Source organism: Abrus precatorius, unplaced genomic scaffold, assembly GCF_003935025.1.
Source record: "Abrus precatorius isolate BTA unplaced genomic scaffold, Abrus_2018 Scaffold7, whole genome shotgun sequence".
Taxonomy (NCBI): Eukaryota; Viridiplantae; Streptophyta; class Magnoliopsida; order Fabales; family Fabaceae; genus Abrus; species Abrus precatorius.
Window position 1 is genome coordinate 28,619,349 of NW_020874417.1, and position 16,983 is coordinate 28,636,331.

The 16,983-nt window shown below is 30.3% G+C and overlaps 2 protein-coding genes across 4 annotated transcripts; both read left to right on the forward strand.

Annotated features, from left to right (window-relative positions):
- The first annotated feature begins 1,620 nt into the window (after positions 1–1,620).
- On the forward strand, positions 1,621–10,424 carry LOC113872067 (wall-associated receptor kinase 2-like). 3 transcript variants are annotated; one of them, XM_027509296.1, is made up of 5 exons: positions 1,621–2,036; positions 2,147–2,344; positions 5,847–6,985; positions 7,968–8,150; positions 8,962–10,382. In XM_027509296.1, the coding sequence occupies exons 3-5, from the start codon at positions 6,112–6,114 to the stop codon at positions 10,191–10,193; spliced, it is 2,289 nt and encodes a 762-aa protein (XP_027365097.1). In that variant the 5' UTR covers positions 1,621–2,036; positions 2,147–2,344; positions 5,847–6,111; the 3' UTR covers positions 10,194–10,382. The 3 variants fall into 3 exon arrangements, with proteins under 3 accessions (XP_027365097.1, XP_027365095.1, XP_027365098.1); XM_027509294.1 differs by lacking the exons at positions 1,621–2,036; positions 2,147–2,344 and having other exon boundaries at positions 5,763–6,985; XM_027509297.1 differs by lacking the exons at positions 1,621–2,036; positions 2,147–2,344 and having other exon boundaries at positions 6,074–6,973; positions 8,962–10,424.
- LOC113871728 lies at positions 1,784–2,319 on the forward strand. Its single transcript, XM_027508828.1, has 2 exons — positions 1,784–2,036; positions 2,147–2,319. Exons 1-2 carry the CDS (start codon positions 1,784–1,786, stop codon positions 2,317–2,319), a joined length of 426 nt encoding a protein of 141 aa, XP_027364629.1.
- Positions 10,425–16,983: the final 6,559 nt, after the last annotated feature.

A 16,983-nucleotide genomic window follows, 5' to 3' on the forward strand; every position in this document is an offset into this window, starting at 1 on the left:
AAAAAAATCAAATAATATTTTGAGATTTTAACGAATTATAGCTTTTTATTTTATTTCTGTTCCAAATAAACAATAAATGTAATGAATTTCTATTACCGTGTGAGTCAGCTTTTTTTAAGAAATAAGAACAATAAATAATAATGATAATTTAATTATTTTACTTATTAAGATATTTACTACCTTAAACCACATATAAAAATAAAAGTCTAACAATTTAGAATCAGCATTAGTTGCTATTTAGTTTGAATTGTTTTTCACCTTTAATTTGCAGGAAAAATGAAGAAAAAGTAACGACTTGTTTGTATACACGTTGGAAACCTCCTTTCTGTGGAATTGATTTTTACTTTTTTCTAGAGAAACCCTATTAAATGTGTCTGTAAATTGAAAAGAAAACGTTAAAATAAGCTCGTTTATCTGCTATCCAAACAGATTAATCAAAGTTGTTGCAGCAGAGTTTCTTTCTATTGGCTTCTTCTAACACCTAAAGTTAGACAACACAGAGATAAAAACAAAGAAACACAAAAGGGAAATCAAATCATATGCAGAGGAATAAAATTGAAAGCAATTGAAAAGTGAGTAGCAGAGAATCATTACAGTGAAATATCTCTTGCCCTCTTTTCTCGCTGATGATCTCCTCCGCCACCTTATGATCATCCTCTCCTCAAACATTATTTGGGATTGGAGCATTTCAGCAGTTGCACTACTTGAACCTTTTTTATTATATGATCAAAAGGTTTTGATTCGAATGCATAGAAACTTTTATGGGGTTTGCATTTTGATAACTCATAATGGACACCGGATCCCAAAATTGAATTTCGAATTAACAAATGGAATACCAAATATCGCCTTAAAAGGAATAAAAATTATGCTTCCAAATGTTAATATTAGTTTTCGTTGTTGATTTTAAATATTTAAAAGTAATAATATTAAAAGTATTTTTATATAACAATTTTATGTTAAAAATAATAAAATATTATAGAATTAAATATATTAATAATATTACATGTTACATTTTCAACTTTATTTTTATTTTTATGATCTTTTACACACATTAATAAAATAAAAAAGTAATAACCATATTATATAAAAACATAATAAACATTTTTAATAAAAATATGACTTTTAAATAATTAAAATTAACTCTGAAAATTAATGTTATTAAAATATTTTTTGAAGACCTATTAATTCTAACAGTTAGTCACAGATTGATCATTCTGAACTTTCAACGTGTAGATGTGAATCTTTAACCGGGGATCCTCTCGAAACTCAAAAGAAAATAAGAGTTAAAAAAAACTTAAATAAAAAAATATTTCAAAAGAAATTAGTCATTATACTAACAATATGTTTTAAAATATTTAAAATATTAGATAAAAATTTATTACAAATTATAAAAATAAAAGATATTGACTTATAAATAAAAAAATAAAAGTTGTGTAATTTTTATAACTTTTAATAAACTTTGACTAATAATTAAAAATATCTTTGAAAAAGTAAGTTATCTATCACCGGACAAAGAAAAACTGCGAAACTTGATCTTATTGTAATTAATTATTGCTTTTGACAAATTCAGTGATTGAATTGGTAAGAGAAAATGATAGCGAACTCAACGAAAGCGCCTTCATTCTCGCAGAGACTTTCCCCATTTTGCTTACTCTTTGGAGTTAATTTTTACAGAGCTCTTGTTTTGATGAACAACCATTTATGATCATTTAAAAAAAAAACAAAAACAAATATCACATAAATTCTCTCAGCAAGAAAAAAGAGAATCAAGAAAGTAATTAAGATGTACAGATCTGCAAGCTTGAACAGGTTCTCTGATGATTACTTCAAGCATGCGACGAGTTCTTCATCTTCAGGATCAGGGCGTAGATCATCTCATTCTATGTTTGATGGCAACAATTTGCCCACATATGACCCCATTGCAGAGTTGGCTAAGAGGGAGAGGACGCGTGTTAAGTACGCTGAGAATGCAGTGCATGTTATCCCTTTGGTGCTGATTGTTTGTGCATTCATTCTCTGGCTCTTTTCAAATCCAGGTGAATCATACAGAACAACATCCACTCAAATTTGTTTTATGAGTTTCAAATTCTAGTTCTTCGTTGATATGATTTCAATTTTGAATTAATTGACATTTTCTTTTGAATAGATGCTGGATTTATAGGAGATCCTATTGGAGCAAGAATTCAAGGATTGAGTATTGAAGGAGAATTTGAAAGTGATAGCGATGGCACTCAAATGGGTTTCTTACCCATTGTGAGCTCAGAAGACATATCCACAAAAGAATTTGCTGCTGAAAATCTAAATATGTGGAAGGGCTGAAGTTGGTCAAAGTCCGGTTTCAAAGGTAGAAAGTTAATATACAAAATAAATATTTTTTATAAATTTAAAATAACTTATATTGTTTAAGTTTTCAAAATATCAATTACAAAATAAAGAAATATACGTAAAATGTTTTATTATTTGTTTTTTAATTCATCAAAGTATTTATTGAGAGATTTGTTTAAATTCAACTTAAATTTAATATTCTTTATTTAATTGAATTATTTCTTAAGCTCTGTTTAAAGAAAACATACATTTTTTAGGTATGCATTGGGAGATTATCCAAGTTAATCGTCACGAAATGTACAAAACTGTTTTAGTTTGTGGCCACATATATTAATGTTCAACTATTAAATATTGTGAAATGTGTATATAGTTATATTTTTACATGAAATTGAACCCCAGAAAATTGATTGGACATGAATTCATAGGCTTCTTTTTATCTTTAATTCAGATATAACAAGATTGTTTTTACAGTAAATTAAACTAGAAATAAAATTTAATTAAATAAAATGTTTTATTTCTTATAATTTACAATAATACAAAAGAGAATTGATATTTTTCTATTCATGTTGCATATTAGTATTACATGAATCTATTTTCACGTATATCATTTTTAAAATTGTACCGGTACTCTCTGATAAAGTTATTACACATATTTATTTTATATTTTAATTTAAAAAATATTATTTATTAATAAAATTTAATATTTTTTCTATTGTGTTTTTTATTGATTCTTTTTTTTTTTTGCTATTTGATACTTTTTATTTCTTTGTAAAATATAAATTAGTAATATACTTTTTAATATATTTTTAATTATTAATTAAAATATATTATGACCAGTAAACCTGTGAATGAGCCTTAATAAACAACAAATAAATCTTACATCATTCATAAGTATTAGTAAATTTTGATAAAAAAAAGAAGAAGAAGGTCTTAACAAGTCCATGAACCTACTGTTTTTGTGAAAGTATAAACGAGTTGAATTATTTTAATTTATTTTATTAAATACTCATTTATTTTTCTTATTTAACTAAATAAATAAATTTAAAGTTAAAGGTAGGTTAAATAATTTAAACGACGCAAATAATTTATATATGTATATATGTATATATACACACACACGTTTTATTTATTACATTTTAAAAAAATTATAATTTTATTTATTATCATCTTATATGTATAACACTTACCTAAATAAATTTGATATCAATACTTCTATTTTAAACAAATTAAACCATTTTTATTATAAAAAAATTTATTTATAATTTTGCATTTTAACTTGTCTTAAAAATTTTATTATTTTAAAATAAAAAAATAATTTGAATAAATTTTATTAATTTTTAAAAAATGTTTAAATTATATTTTATCTTCTTAATATAACTAAATCTCTTTAAGAATTAAGAAAAATGAACAATCATAAATGTATGTTTCTCAATATTATCTTTTTATATTTTTTTATAGCTTTAAATCTTTATTAACTATTTTTCAACATTTACAATATAATTTTATACTTTAAATGGTAAAATAATTTTTAAAATACATTTATTATGATTTAAGATTTTTTTGAAACTATATTTCATCTTCTAAGGTAAAGACAAAAAAATTCCAAAACTAAATGTCAATCGCCTAATGTAAACAATCACAGTGAAAGAAAAATTACATAGAAGTTTATCTGCAATTAAATGAGTTGAAATATAAATTTATATTTATATTTATTTTTTGAAAATTAAATATTTTTATAATAAGAGAGAGAAAAATACAATTGATTTTAATTCTTTAATAATACTGTCATTTGTTTAATATTTTACTAAAATATGTTAATAAGTTTATAACAATTTTTAGTAAAAGTACAATTTTAAAAATTAGTTTATTAAAATAATTTATATGCTTCACAAATTTTTTAAAAATACAAAATTTTAAAATAAAAGTAAAAGCTAACTGTTTTAATTCATAAATATTGTAATTTTATAAAAATTACGCATTTCAATATTTCATTAATATTATAAATTAAAATAGATGAAAATTATAATATTTTCTAAAATTTAAATTAAATTATTTTTATAAAATAGGAGATAAAATAAATAATATTTATCATTTTAAGAAATAAAATGACGATTTAAATATACGTAATCTAAATCAGATATACTCTTAATGCTGCCACTTTTCTGGTTAAGTCTCTCTCTCTGTGTCCCATCTAAACGTTATCCAAGGTTGACTTATGAGGTGACTCGTTGGAAGTGTATTTGATCTTATCTCTTTGATTTTATTTATAAAAATAAATATTTAATTTATTGGAATTAATTAAAAATAATTCTATACTATAAATATACTTATATTTAAAAATATTTATGATAAAAAACAATTAAATTATTGTAATATACACTAAAAAAATAAATATTTTCACTTATATGAATAAACAATAAATAAAAATATAAAAAAATTATAACACTTAAAATATTTGAAAAATATATTCATTTCTTCTAATTAAGATAAAAATACCAATAAATAATTTTTGTATAAAATTTATCATAATAATACTTTTAAAACTCGTCATTAAATTAACAACGTAATACATTGATTAAATTAGAGTTATAATAACAATAAAATATATTAAATAATACATTACTAAAAAATTTAAGTTGAGTAAAATTTTTTATTAGTATAAAATAACTATGTCATATATTTTATAAGAAAAATATAAAAAATAGTTATACACTAATAAATTATAGATAAATGTTATATATGAGTCTTTATTTATTTAAAAATAAATAAATAAAATAAGTAAAAGTTTTAAATAGATTTTTAATTATTTTTTAACTTTATAATTTAATCAAAATTTAATTAATCCCATTAAAATTTTAAATTATTCAAATAAATTAATTCATCGATTATCAGTGTAATATATCAAATCAGCACGTACAATTAAGTTTTAATACCCATCGTTGTAACAAAGACTAAGAATTTATTACAATAGATGCCTTGTTCTGAATGGTATTTTCCTTTATTATTTTCAAAATTATGTCAAGTACTGATGCTTACTGCACATAACTAAATGTAGTACATGATAAAGACAGGTTCAGCAATTTATTTTTTTTACGGTTTTATTAATAATTTTTCTAAAAGTTTAAATATTTAAAAACAACTCCTTTTAAAAAATATAATAAATATTTTTAACAACTTTTCTTTTATTGTTTATAAATATTTAAAATCAAATTTATAAATTGCCGGTAATATGTTTCTTTTTCTTTATTATGCACAATTTAATTCATACAATTAAGATTTCTAGTATAGTGTAAAAATTGTTTTACTGAAACTTTTATGTGATATATTTATGCTCGTATTATTTTTAAAATTATGACCTCGTTTTAACTGTTTTATTTTATTTTTTAAAGTTTTACATTTCTTTGTATATATATAACATAAAGATTAAAAATATGATTGGGTAGATGCTTGGCTGGAAATCTGCAATGAGGTTGTGGTTGATAAATTCGCTGAAATAAATTCGCTGAAAAATGCATTTCCAGAATAGATATTTGATCTGCAACATGACAAGTAACGACTTTTCTTGAACCCAAAATGAACCAAAAGATATACCAATTCCACTGTTTGGGGGCTCTAATTTTCTGGCATTTTGAGCAGAGGAATCATCAAGAGACACTGTTCAGCTTCATTTGGGGTAAACAATCAAAATTCCTTCTTTTCTAATTTCAAACTAAGCTTTGTTGTTCTGTATTTTCTGTCCCTTTTCATATTTCTGAACAACATAGGAAGCCAAATTAAAACTTTTCCATGGCTATGCACATAAATCTGAAGCTCCATAAGCTATATCTTATGATCTTAGTAGCATCAAAAGTAGCATCTCAACCCATGCTACACTGTCCTCAAAACTGTGGCAACCTTAACATTCCTTACCCATTTGGGACAAGCAAGGGTTGTTACATGGACGAAACTTTTCTCATCACTTGCAACCATAGCTCCACCACACCCATTCCTCGATTGGGACCTGACAATATAATGGTGCTCAACATATCACTAGACGACGGAGAACTTCTAGTTTCAAGTCCTGTAGTCCATGATTGCGATGGTGCCAAAGGCAATCATCAAAGTTCTATAGAGGAGAAAGGTCTCAATTTGACTCGGTTTTCAATCTCACCAAGTAAGAACAAATTCACAGCACTGGGTTGTGACACTGTTGGAATATTCATGGGCTATGATAAAAATAAAAACCGTGCCACAACACTGGGATGTGTAGCCATATGTAGCACACTTGATGAAATCATGAAGAACAATGGATCATGTGGTGGCACTGGATGTTGCCAAATTAGTGTTCCCAATGGAGTCTATGGTTTTGAAATGCAAACTTGGAGTATGAACAACCACTCCCCAGTACGTGACTCCTATCCTTGTAACTATGCGTTTTGTGTTGGGGAAGGGTATTACAACTTCAAAACGACAAATCTTGAGAATTTGGAGACTAAGAGCATGCCCGTTGTGCTTGATTGGGCAGTGGGAAATCAAACGTGCGAAGAGGCCCAAAATATTGGTAGCTATGCGTGCAAAGATAAGAACAGTGTTTGCCTCATTTCAACAAACGGGATTGGTTATCGTTGCAAATGCAACAATGGTTTCCAGGGAAACCCTTACGTCCATGGTGGGTGCCAAGGTAAAATTCTATTTGTCTGATATGTATTTTACTTACTTCATATGTTTTATTTTAACCTAAAATTATTATCCTCTTAAAAGATTAGAACCTATTTCAAGGAGATAATTTGTAAAACTCTGACTAATATGATTTTTGTTAAATAAAAAAAATTTAAAACTCACTCTTTAATATACTTTTTATAATTAATTAATTTTTCTTTAAACTGATTATTCATAAAGAGAATGTTTAAGGACATGTCTGAAAGAGTATTGTTAACACTACTATGTTGAATAAACATTGATGTGTCAATATAATTTTCAATGTAATAAATTGTTATTGCATATCATTTATAGTTTTTTATCTCACTTTTTTACATATCACCATATTAACTTAATTCTATAAAGCAATCTAGTCGAGATATTTTTATTTTTATCAATAATTATAAAATATCACGTTATTATAGTTTGTTACACTGTTTAGGCTCGTTTAATAGTAAAAATAAAATAAAAATATTATTTTAAAAAAATTACTTATTTCATATATTTTTTTATAATTTTTGAAACCAATAAATAAAATAAAATAATCATTTTTATAATTATCAGTGAAGTAAAAATATTAGTCTCCATATGTTTTTACTCTCTCCACTCATTTTATAAGCTCTTGTAGCATAGACAATAGTCTTAGCTGGAGCATTGGTTAATAAGTAAATTAATATAATTTTTTTAATTAGAGATGTATTGAAAACGTATTAAAAATTATGGTAAGCGTCTAATTAATGACATTTTTTAGTGATATTTTTTATTTCTCAACTAATGTATTTAAAATATTAATTAATCTGGGAAATGTCTTTAGGTAAAAGGGTAATATAAAGCAATCCTATTTTTATTGTTTCTTGATAAAATTGGATAAAACCAAATGAAATTCTATCTTTTTCTTTCCTGCAACTAAAGAATAGTCATGTTGAAACTACATTAAAATAATGGCTGCATTATGTTTCCTTCAGATATCAATGAATGCAATATGAAGCCTAACCCATGCATCAGCAGCAAAAAATGCCAAAACTTTCCTGGCAGTTTTAAGTGTTCATGCCCGAAGGGACAGAAAGGAGATGGATTGAGAGATGGAGAAGGTTGCCGACATATAAACGACAAATCCATAGGAAATCTCATACTAATAATTGGACTGAGTAAGTATAAGTATGCCATGTTTATCCTTATTTCATGTTAATTATATTTTTCAATGAGGATAAGGGTTAAGGTCAATAGTATTTTATATATAAAACTATAAAACCAGAAGTTGAAGTAAATGGAATATTATATATTAACGACTAAATTAATTTTTTTACAAAGTTAAGAACCAAAGTTATCAATGCTTACGTAATCTCAGAAATTATAATTGAAATTGGCTCAACAAATGTTACTATTTCTTATATGTAAATATTATAAAAATTATTAAAAGTTCATTAAGTTTTTCAATGCTTAAGTATTTAGAACAGGATAAAGCTGAATAGAATGATAATTACTCTTTTCTCTCTAGATGTAATCTTGATTATTGAAGACTGAAATAATAAAATATTCGACTGTTTTAATAATATATTGCTTTTTTTAATCTATTCACTTATGAAAATAACACATAGATTAAAGAAATAATTCATATCTTTATTTGTTTTTATTGAAATTATTTTAACTTTCGAATATGACATTTGTTATTATTTTTAATTTACGATAAGTTTGTTAAGTATTCAATAATTAAACAAAGATAAAGACACAATTAAAAAGATAACATAAAATCTTCTTTTAAAAGTGGCATTAAAAAAAAAACTAATAATATGAATAATCGATTACGAATGTGATGATGTAAAAGCTTCTACATGAACATTATAGTAAATATAACTTATGAAAACCTTCAGCTATATATTTACAAATGTTGGATCCACTTCGTGGGAAGTGAAATTCCTGAGTTAAAAAAAAAAAAAACCTTGTAACTTTTATATGCAGGTTTGAGCTTAACTCTATTGGCAGTAGTCGTGGGATGCATAAACATATGCCCTCAAATCCGTGAAAGAAAGCTCATCAAAATGAGAGAAAGCTATTTCCAAAAAAATGGTGGTTTATTATTACAACAACAGATTGATTCACATCATGGCTCATCTGAAAGAGCCACAATCTTCACTGTTGAGGAGCTGAAGAAAGCGACCAACAACTATGATGAGGACAGAATCATAGGCAAAGGGGGCCATGGAACAGTATACAAAGGTACATTATCAGATGGCAGAGTTGTTGCCATTAAGAAGTCCATGGTTTCTAACCAAAGTGAGATCGAACAATTCATAAACGAAGTTGTTGTGCTTTCCCAAATCAACCACAGGAATGTTGTCAAACTCGTAGGTTGTTGTTTAGAGACACAGTTTCCCCTACTTGTTTATGAGTTCATCACTAATGGGACCCTTTTTGACCATTTACACATTGAGGGTCAAGCATGTTACAATAACAAACTTTCATGGACAACACGTTTAAGAATTGTAGCAGAAACCGCCGAAGCACTTGCATACTTGCATTCAGCTGTTTCCACGCCAATCATTCATAGGGATGTTAAAACTGCAAATATTCTTCTAGATGAAAATCTCACAGCCAAGGTTTCTGACTTTGGAGCTTCAAAGCTTGTTCCTCTTGATCAAACTCAGTTAACCACTTTGGTGCAAGGAACATTGGGCTACCTTGATCCTGAATACTTCCAAACAAGTCAACTAACTGAGAAGAGTGATGTTTATAGCTTTGGCGTTGTGCTTGCAGAAGTGTTGACAAGTAAGAAGGCACTTTCATTTCTCAGGCCTGAGGTTCAAAGAAACTTGTCTATGTATTTTGTTTCTTCAATTGATGAGGATCGCTTGGATCAAATACTAGACAGTGACATTGTGAGTGATGCAAATGTTGTGTATATAATAGAAGTTGCTAATCTAGCAAAGAGGTGTCTTAGGCTAAAGGGGCAAGAAAGACCAAGCATGAAAGAAGTGGCAATGGAGTTGGAGGGAATAAGGGTCATGGAAAAACATTCATTAGGAGGAGCAAATAATGTGTCCAAAGAAGAGACCGAGTGTTTCCTCAAAGTTGGTTCACCCACTACCAACTTTAATGTTGATTGTGGAGTTGGTAGCAGTAGTAGTAGTGCATTTTCTAGGTTCTATAATATGCAAAACCAGATTTTGGAATCACTAGGTGCTGGACGATAATTGAAGGGCCACAACGTGGATCATGCAGGTTGCAATTTAGGATTTTAAATTCCTTGACCAGCTTGTAAACGTGGATCTAAGAAGCTACAACCTGTAGCATTGAAGTAAACCTGGATTCACCTCCTAACGTAAAGCCAAACATGCTATAAAAAATGCACAAAATAGTCTTGATTTATATTTCTATTCCAAGACATTGTTTAACATGAGTCACTTTTATTTATTTAACATTGTTTTATTTGAGTCCTTTGTTAAGACCAGAGTACCAGTATAATAACACACAACTTAAATAAGAGATGAAAAATAAGAGCCAATAAAGACAACATAAAATTATCACAGAAGAAAAAAAAAATTACACTACTCCTCACTCTTAAATTTACTCCTCAAAATAGGAGACTATTACTACCGAGTACAAGATCTCAGTGTAATATAAAGATGAGAAGGAAAGAAGATTTTGGAATGATTGTTAAGGGACCCTTATGCCTCCTTTTATAAGCCAAAGAGGGTCCCTTCCATTTTAACCCACACGATGTGGGACTTCTATCATTCTCCCACTTGAAGATTATGATTAAGTTAATCATATCTTCACACATTATAATTATATGTTGCTTATATTCTTAATAGGCCATACAAGGATCGACACCATGTAAACTTGTCATTATTCACTGGCTTTGTCATTATCTCTGCTATGTTGTCTTTGGTGTGAATCTTTTGCATATCCACTCTACCTTCCTCTACTACTTCACGAACAAAGTGGTATTGTATACCTATGTGCTTTGTTCTGTAATGAAAGGCTGGATTCTTTGCAATATGCAAAGCACTTTGACTGTCACAATACACAGTAGTAGTCTGCTGTTTGTGCCCAAGTTCCTCCAATAGCCTTTGAATCCAGATTGCTTCCTTGCATGCCTCAGTAGCTGCCATGTATTCAGCTTCTGTAGTAGACAAAGCCACAACAGTCTGCAACTTAGATAACCAGCTTACTGCCCCTCCAGCAAGTGTAAACACATAACCAGTAGTAGATTTCCTTTTATCCAGATCTCCTGCAAAATCTGAATCAACATAGCCTTTCATAATAAATTCTGATCCTTCAAAACATAATGCAACATTAGAGGTTCCTTTTATGTATCTAAGAATCCTCTTTACAACATTCTAATGCTCTCTACCAGGATCTGCCATGTACCTACTGACTACTCCCACTGTTTGTGGTCTAGTACAAATCATGACATACATAAGGCTTCCCACTGCTGATGCATACGGTACTCGAGACATTTCCATCCTCTCTGCTTCATTGCTAGGACACATACTTGAGGATAATTTATAACTGACAGGAAGTGGGGTAGAGATTGGCTTACAATCTTGCATGTTGAAGCGTCGCAAGACTTTCAGTAAATAATTCTTCTGAGAAAGCCAAATCTTTCTATCTTTTCTGTCTCGATAAATTTGCATTCCTAAGATCTTGTTTGCTGATCCCAAGTCCTTCATATCAAACTCCCTAGCTAATTGTGCCTTCAATTCTTGGATTCGATCTTTGCTGGGGCCTACCACCAGCATGTCATCCACATACAACAACAAAATGATGAAATCATTATCACCAAACCTCTTGTAATACGTACAATGGTCTGAACTCAGTCTATTGTATCTGAAGCTAACAATGAAGGAATCAAATCTCTTGTACCAACACCTTGGCGCCTGTTTTAAACCGTACAGAGATTTGGTCAACCTGCAAACCAAGTCTTTCTTTCCTTGTTCTTCAAAACCTTCTGGTTGGAGCATATATATTTTCTCTTCAAGTTCACCATGAAGAAAAGCAGTCTTTACATCTAATTGTTCAAGATGTAAGTCAAACGTAGCACACATAGCCAACACTATTCTGATAGTGGTAAGTCTAACCACTGGAGAAAATATTTCATTGAAATCAATGCCTTCTTTCTGAGCAAATCCTTTAATCACCAGTCTTGCACGATATCGCTCCACTTGATCATTGCCATCACGTTTGATCTTATAAACCCATTTGTTTCTAATGGCTTTTCGACCTTCTGGAAGTGTTACAAGTTTCCATGTCTTGTTTCTATATAAGGCTTCCATTTCTTCCTGCATTGCTGCCATCTACAGAGAAGCATCTGAACTGCTCACAGCCTCTTGAAAGGTTGATGGTTCTCCTTCATTTGTTAGAAGACAATATGCATCGTGGCTTGCCATCACATAGTCTGAGTGCCAGGATGGTCTCCTTATCTCACGTCTTGTTTGTTGAGTTTCTCCATCATTGGTATCATTTGGTTCTTGTTCTCCGTGCTCTTGTTCTGCTTCAGAGTTATCATCTTCTTTAGCCTTCCTTTCTATCACTACTGAAGTAGTGTCTTTGGTAGTACTGTCATCTTTCTGCTCCTTTTGTAGTTCATTTTCTGCAAAGATTACATCTCTGCTAACAACAACCTTGCAGGCAGTGCGATCCCACAAGCGATACCCCTTAACATTGTCAGCATAATCCAATAATATACATTTCCTGGATTTTGGATCCAGTTTTGTTCTTTCTTGGGAATTGTACATCACGTACACAGGACATCCAAACACATGTAATGAAGAATAATTAGGTGGCTTTCCATTCCATATCTCCATTGGTGTCTTTAAACCAATTGTTGTTGATGGTGATCGGTTTATTACATAACAGGCAGTTTTCACTACTTCTGCCCAGAAAGATTTAGCCACTCCTGCTGTTCTTAGCATAGCTCTTGTTCTTTCTAAAAGAGTTCTGTTCATCCGCTCTGCTACACCATTCTGCTGAGGTGTATAAGGCACTATGAATTGCCTTGAAATACCCTATTGCTTGCAAAATGCTAGAAAATCACCATCTACATATTCTCCTCCATTGTCTGTCCTTAAGCACTTAATTCTTTTCCCAGTTTCAAGTTCTACTAGTGCTTTGAATTCCTTGAACACTGGAAACACATCTGACTTCTTCTTGATTGGGTACACCCATAATCTCTTTGAGTGATCATCAATGAATGATACAAAATATTTTGCTCCTCCAATAGATACTTCCGGTGATTCCCATACATCAGAATGAATCAAGTCCAGTATGTGTCTGCTTCTTGTAGTCACGTTGCCAAACTTCAATCTATGCTGCTTACTTGTCACACAGTGCTCACAAAATGGTAAGGTTATCATTTTGAGTCGGGAAAGAGATTACGTTCTGCTAGAATTTTCAGGCCTCGTTCTGACATATGACCAAGTCTACGATGCCACATCATTGTTTCTTCTTCTTGACTAATTGCAACTGATGCATCTGCTTCTTTCAACGTATCTCCCAAAAGCATGTATAAATTGGTTGTGATCTTTTCTGCTTTCATCACCACCAAATTGCCTTTAACCACTTTCAAAATTCCACTTTCAATGTGGATCTTGCAATTGAGGTCATCTAATTGCCCAACGGACAATAAATTCTTTTTCAAGCCCTTCACATGTCGTACCCCTTGAATTGTTCGAACAGTACCATCATGCATTTTCAATTTGACAGTACCAATTCCAGCAATTTCTAGGGCATGATCATTTCCCATGAATACGGATCCTCCCGAGATAGGTTCATAATTGTAAAACCAGTCTCGACATGGAGTCATGTGCCAGGTTGCACTTGAATCCAATATCCAACATTCATGAAGTTGTCTTCCACCTCTAGATTTTATTGCTTCACTATATAAGATTTCACCATCATCTGAGGTACTTGCAACACAACCTTGAGAGGTTGATGCTTTAATATTCTTCCCTCCTCCACTCTTCTTGTTCCAACAATCTTTCTTCTCGTGCCCTCTCTTGCCATAGTTGTAGCATTTGAGGTTCTTCCTTCTCTGAGATTTTGATCTACCATGATTCTGGCTCCCACTAGAACCACGTTCCATTGATCTTCCTCTCATCATCGTCAATGCTTCTGCCTGTTTAGAATTTTCAAGTCTATCTTCTTTATTCTTTCATCTGGATTCTTCTTCAAGAACTGCTCCAACAACATCATCAAAGGATAGACGACCGATAATGTTGTTGTTTGTTATATTGATGATGAGTTGATCATATGAATCTGGTAAACTCTGGAGTAGAAGCTCCGCACGTTCATTTTTTACTATGTTGAAATCTGCGGCTGTAAGCTGAGCAAACAGCGTATTCAGATTGTTGATGTGGTCCGTTACTGATGTGGACTCACTCATTCGAAGAGTGTAGAGTTTCCTCTTCAAGAATATTCTGGTGTGAAGTGACTTGACCTCGTACAACTTGATCAGTGTGTCCCAAATCTCCTTTGCAGTCTTCTTCTCTGCAACACTGGATAACACTGAATCTTCTCGTGCCCTCTCTTGCCATAGTTGTAGCATTTGAGGTTCTTCCTTCTCTGAGATTTTGATCTACCATGATTCTGGCTCCCACTAGAACCACGTTCCATTGATCTTCCTCTCATCATCGTCAATGCTTCTGCCTGTTTAGAATTTTCAAGTCTATCTTCTTTATTCTTTCATCTGGATTCTTCTTCAAGAACTGCTCCAACAACATCATCAAAGGATAGACGACCGATAATGTTGTTGTTTGTTATATTGATGATGAGTTGATCATATGAATCTGGTAAACTCTGGAGTAGAAGCTCCGCACGTTCATTTTTTACTATGTTGAAATCTGCGGCTGTAAGCTGAGCAAACAGCGTATTCAGATTGTTGATGTGGTCCGTTACTGATGTGGACTCACTCATTCGAAGAGTGTAGAGTTTCCTCTTCAAGAATATTCTGGTGTGAAGTGACTTGACCTCGTACAACTTGATCAGTGTGTCCCAAATCTCCTTTGCAGTCTTCTTCTCTGCAACACTGGATAACACTGAATCTGCCAATGCTAAGTGCAAATTGGCAACAACATTGTTATCCATTTCTCTCCATTTTTCTTCTGAAATATCTGCGGGTCTGCCTTCAATTGCATCAAGACAATTGTCTTTCCTCAAAATTGCTCTTATCTTCAATTTCCACAAGGAGAAATTACTCCCATGAAATTTCTCTATCTCATATTTTGCTGCCATAATTTCTCTCTTAATTATACCGACTTATGTAACTTTCACTGTAAATAGTATTACCTACTGGAACAATAATAATGGTAGACTGTGAATAAGTACACACTATATATGCACTTTTACACTACCAAAATTGTATACCCAGTAACAAGAATAATTCTTTTCTGATGTGGCAGATCAGACAATACTGCAACCACAGAGCATACTAAGAATTTTCTCTAGCACTATACCAATGTACACTACAGCGGAATAATATAAACAACCTAGTGGCTCTGATACCACTGTTAAGACCAGAGTACCAGTATAATAACACACAACTTAAATAAGAGATGAAAAATAAGAGCCAATAAAGACAATATAAAATTATCACAGAAGAAAAAAAAATTACACTACTCCTCATTCTTAAATTTACTCCTCAAAATAGGAGACTATTACTACCGAGTACAAGATCTCAGTGTAATACAAAGATGAGAGGGAAAGAAGATTTTGGAATGATTGTTAAGGGACCCTTATGCCTCCTTTTATAAGCCAAAGAGGGTCCCTTCCATTTTAACCCACACGATGTGGGACTTCTATCATCCTTTTTATTTATTTAATTTTTCTGCATTGTTTTTTAGGTCATGTATGATAGAGATGTAATATAAAACTAGAGCTATCAACCCTTGCATTTGCACTAGAAATAAGAGCAACAATTTCCAAACAAAGCACAATCTCCCTGTTTCACAATAAAATTAGACAGGTTTAATATAATGTATAGATTATATATATTCATCTAACAATGTAAATATTCGGATGACATAATATCAGTTTAAGCACTTTGGCTTTTATTTGAAAGAGCCTGTTAGACGTATAGTATAAGATCTTTCCATATATATTTGTCTGTATTATCAATATTTTCAAATCTTTGTTAAGAGATATCTTATTGTTTTACCACAAAACTACAGTAGGTACGAGTTGAAGTGTTTTCATCTAACATATTTAGACACAATTTATTTCATACAATCAATCATCATAATAATTGATTATACATATAATTGGTTTTTAAAATAAAATTTTTTCAGTTCATCAAAACTCACAATCTGGTCAAAACCAACTTTTAAATTGCTTGGCTCAATTTTTTTACTACTTTTTTTAATATAACTTTTATACTTGTTTGCACCCTTAGTTATTTGGACTAAATTGTTTATATTTATTTCGATAGTATATTAAAAAAGAAGAAGCAATTCTGAAGATAGAAAATGTTTGTGACGAGCTCCTTTATATTGTAAATATGTTAAATATAAAAAAAATGAAGGCATAATGAAAGGGTACACTAATAATAGAATATGATAAAAAAAGTAAGAATTTTACTTGTCTTTGTCCATATAAGTGAGTCATTGATACACAAGTGAAGTATTTTTCAAAATAAAAAGAAAAAAGTAAGCTAATTGATGAGGTCGTTTAATTTATAAAGGGCTGAATTAGGCTCACGTAAATTATTAATTCCCAACTTAAAACTCGAAAAATATTCGCCTAATGCAAATCAGCCTGAAATGATACACAGTTTTAATTTTTTCATTATTTTTTTAAAAAATATTTTCTTAACTAATTATTATCTTGAAAATACTTGTTAACATTCGTGTAGATTTTATCATGTAACGGAGAAAACTTGAGTTCGCTAAAATTATGCCATGGTCAAAGCTTAACCATTATTTGCTTTCTCCCAAGATTCCTATCAAGTCCGAAAGTCATTGTTGCTTGCATGCGAAAGAAATGACT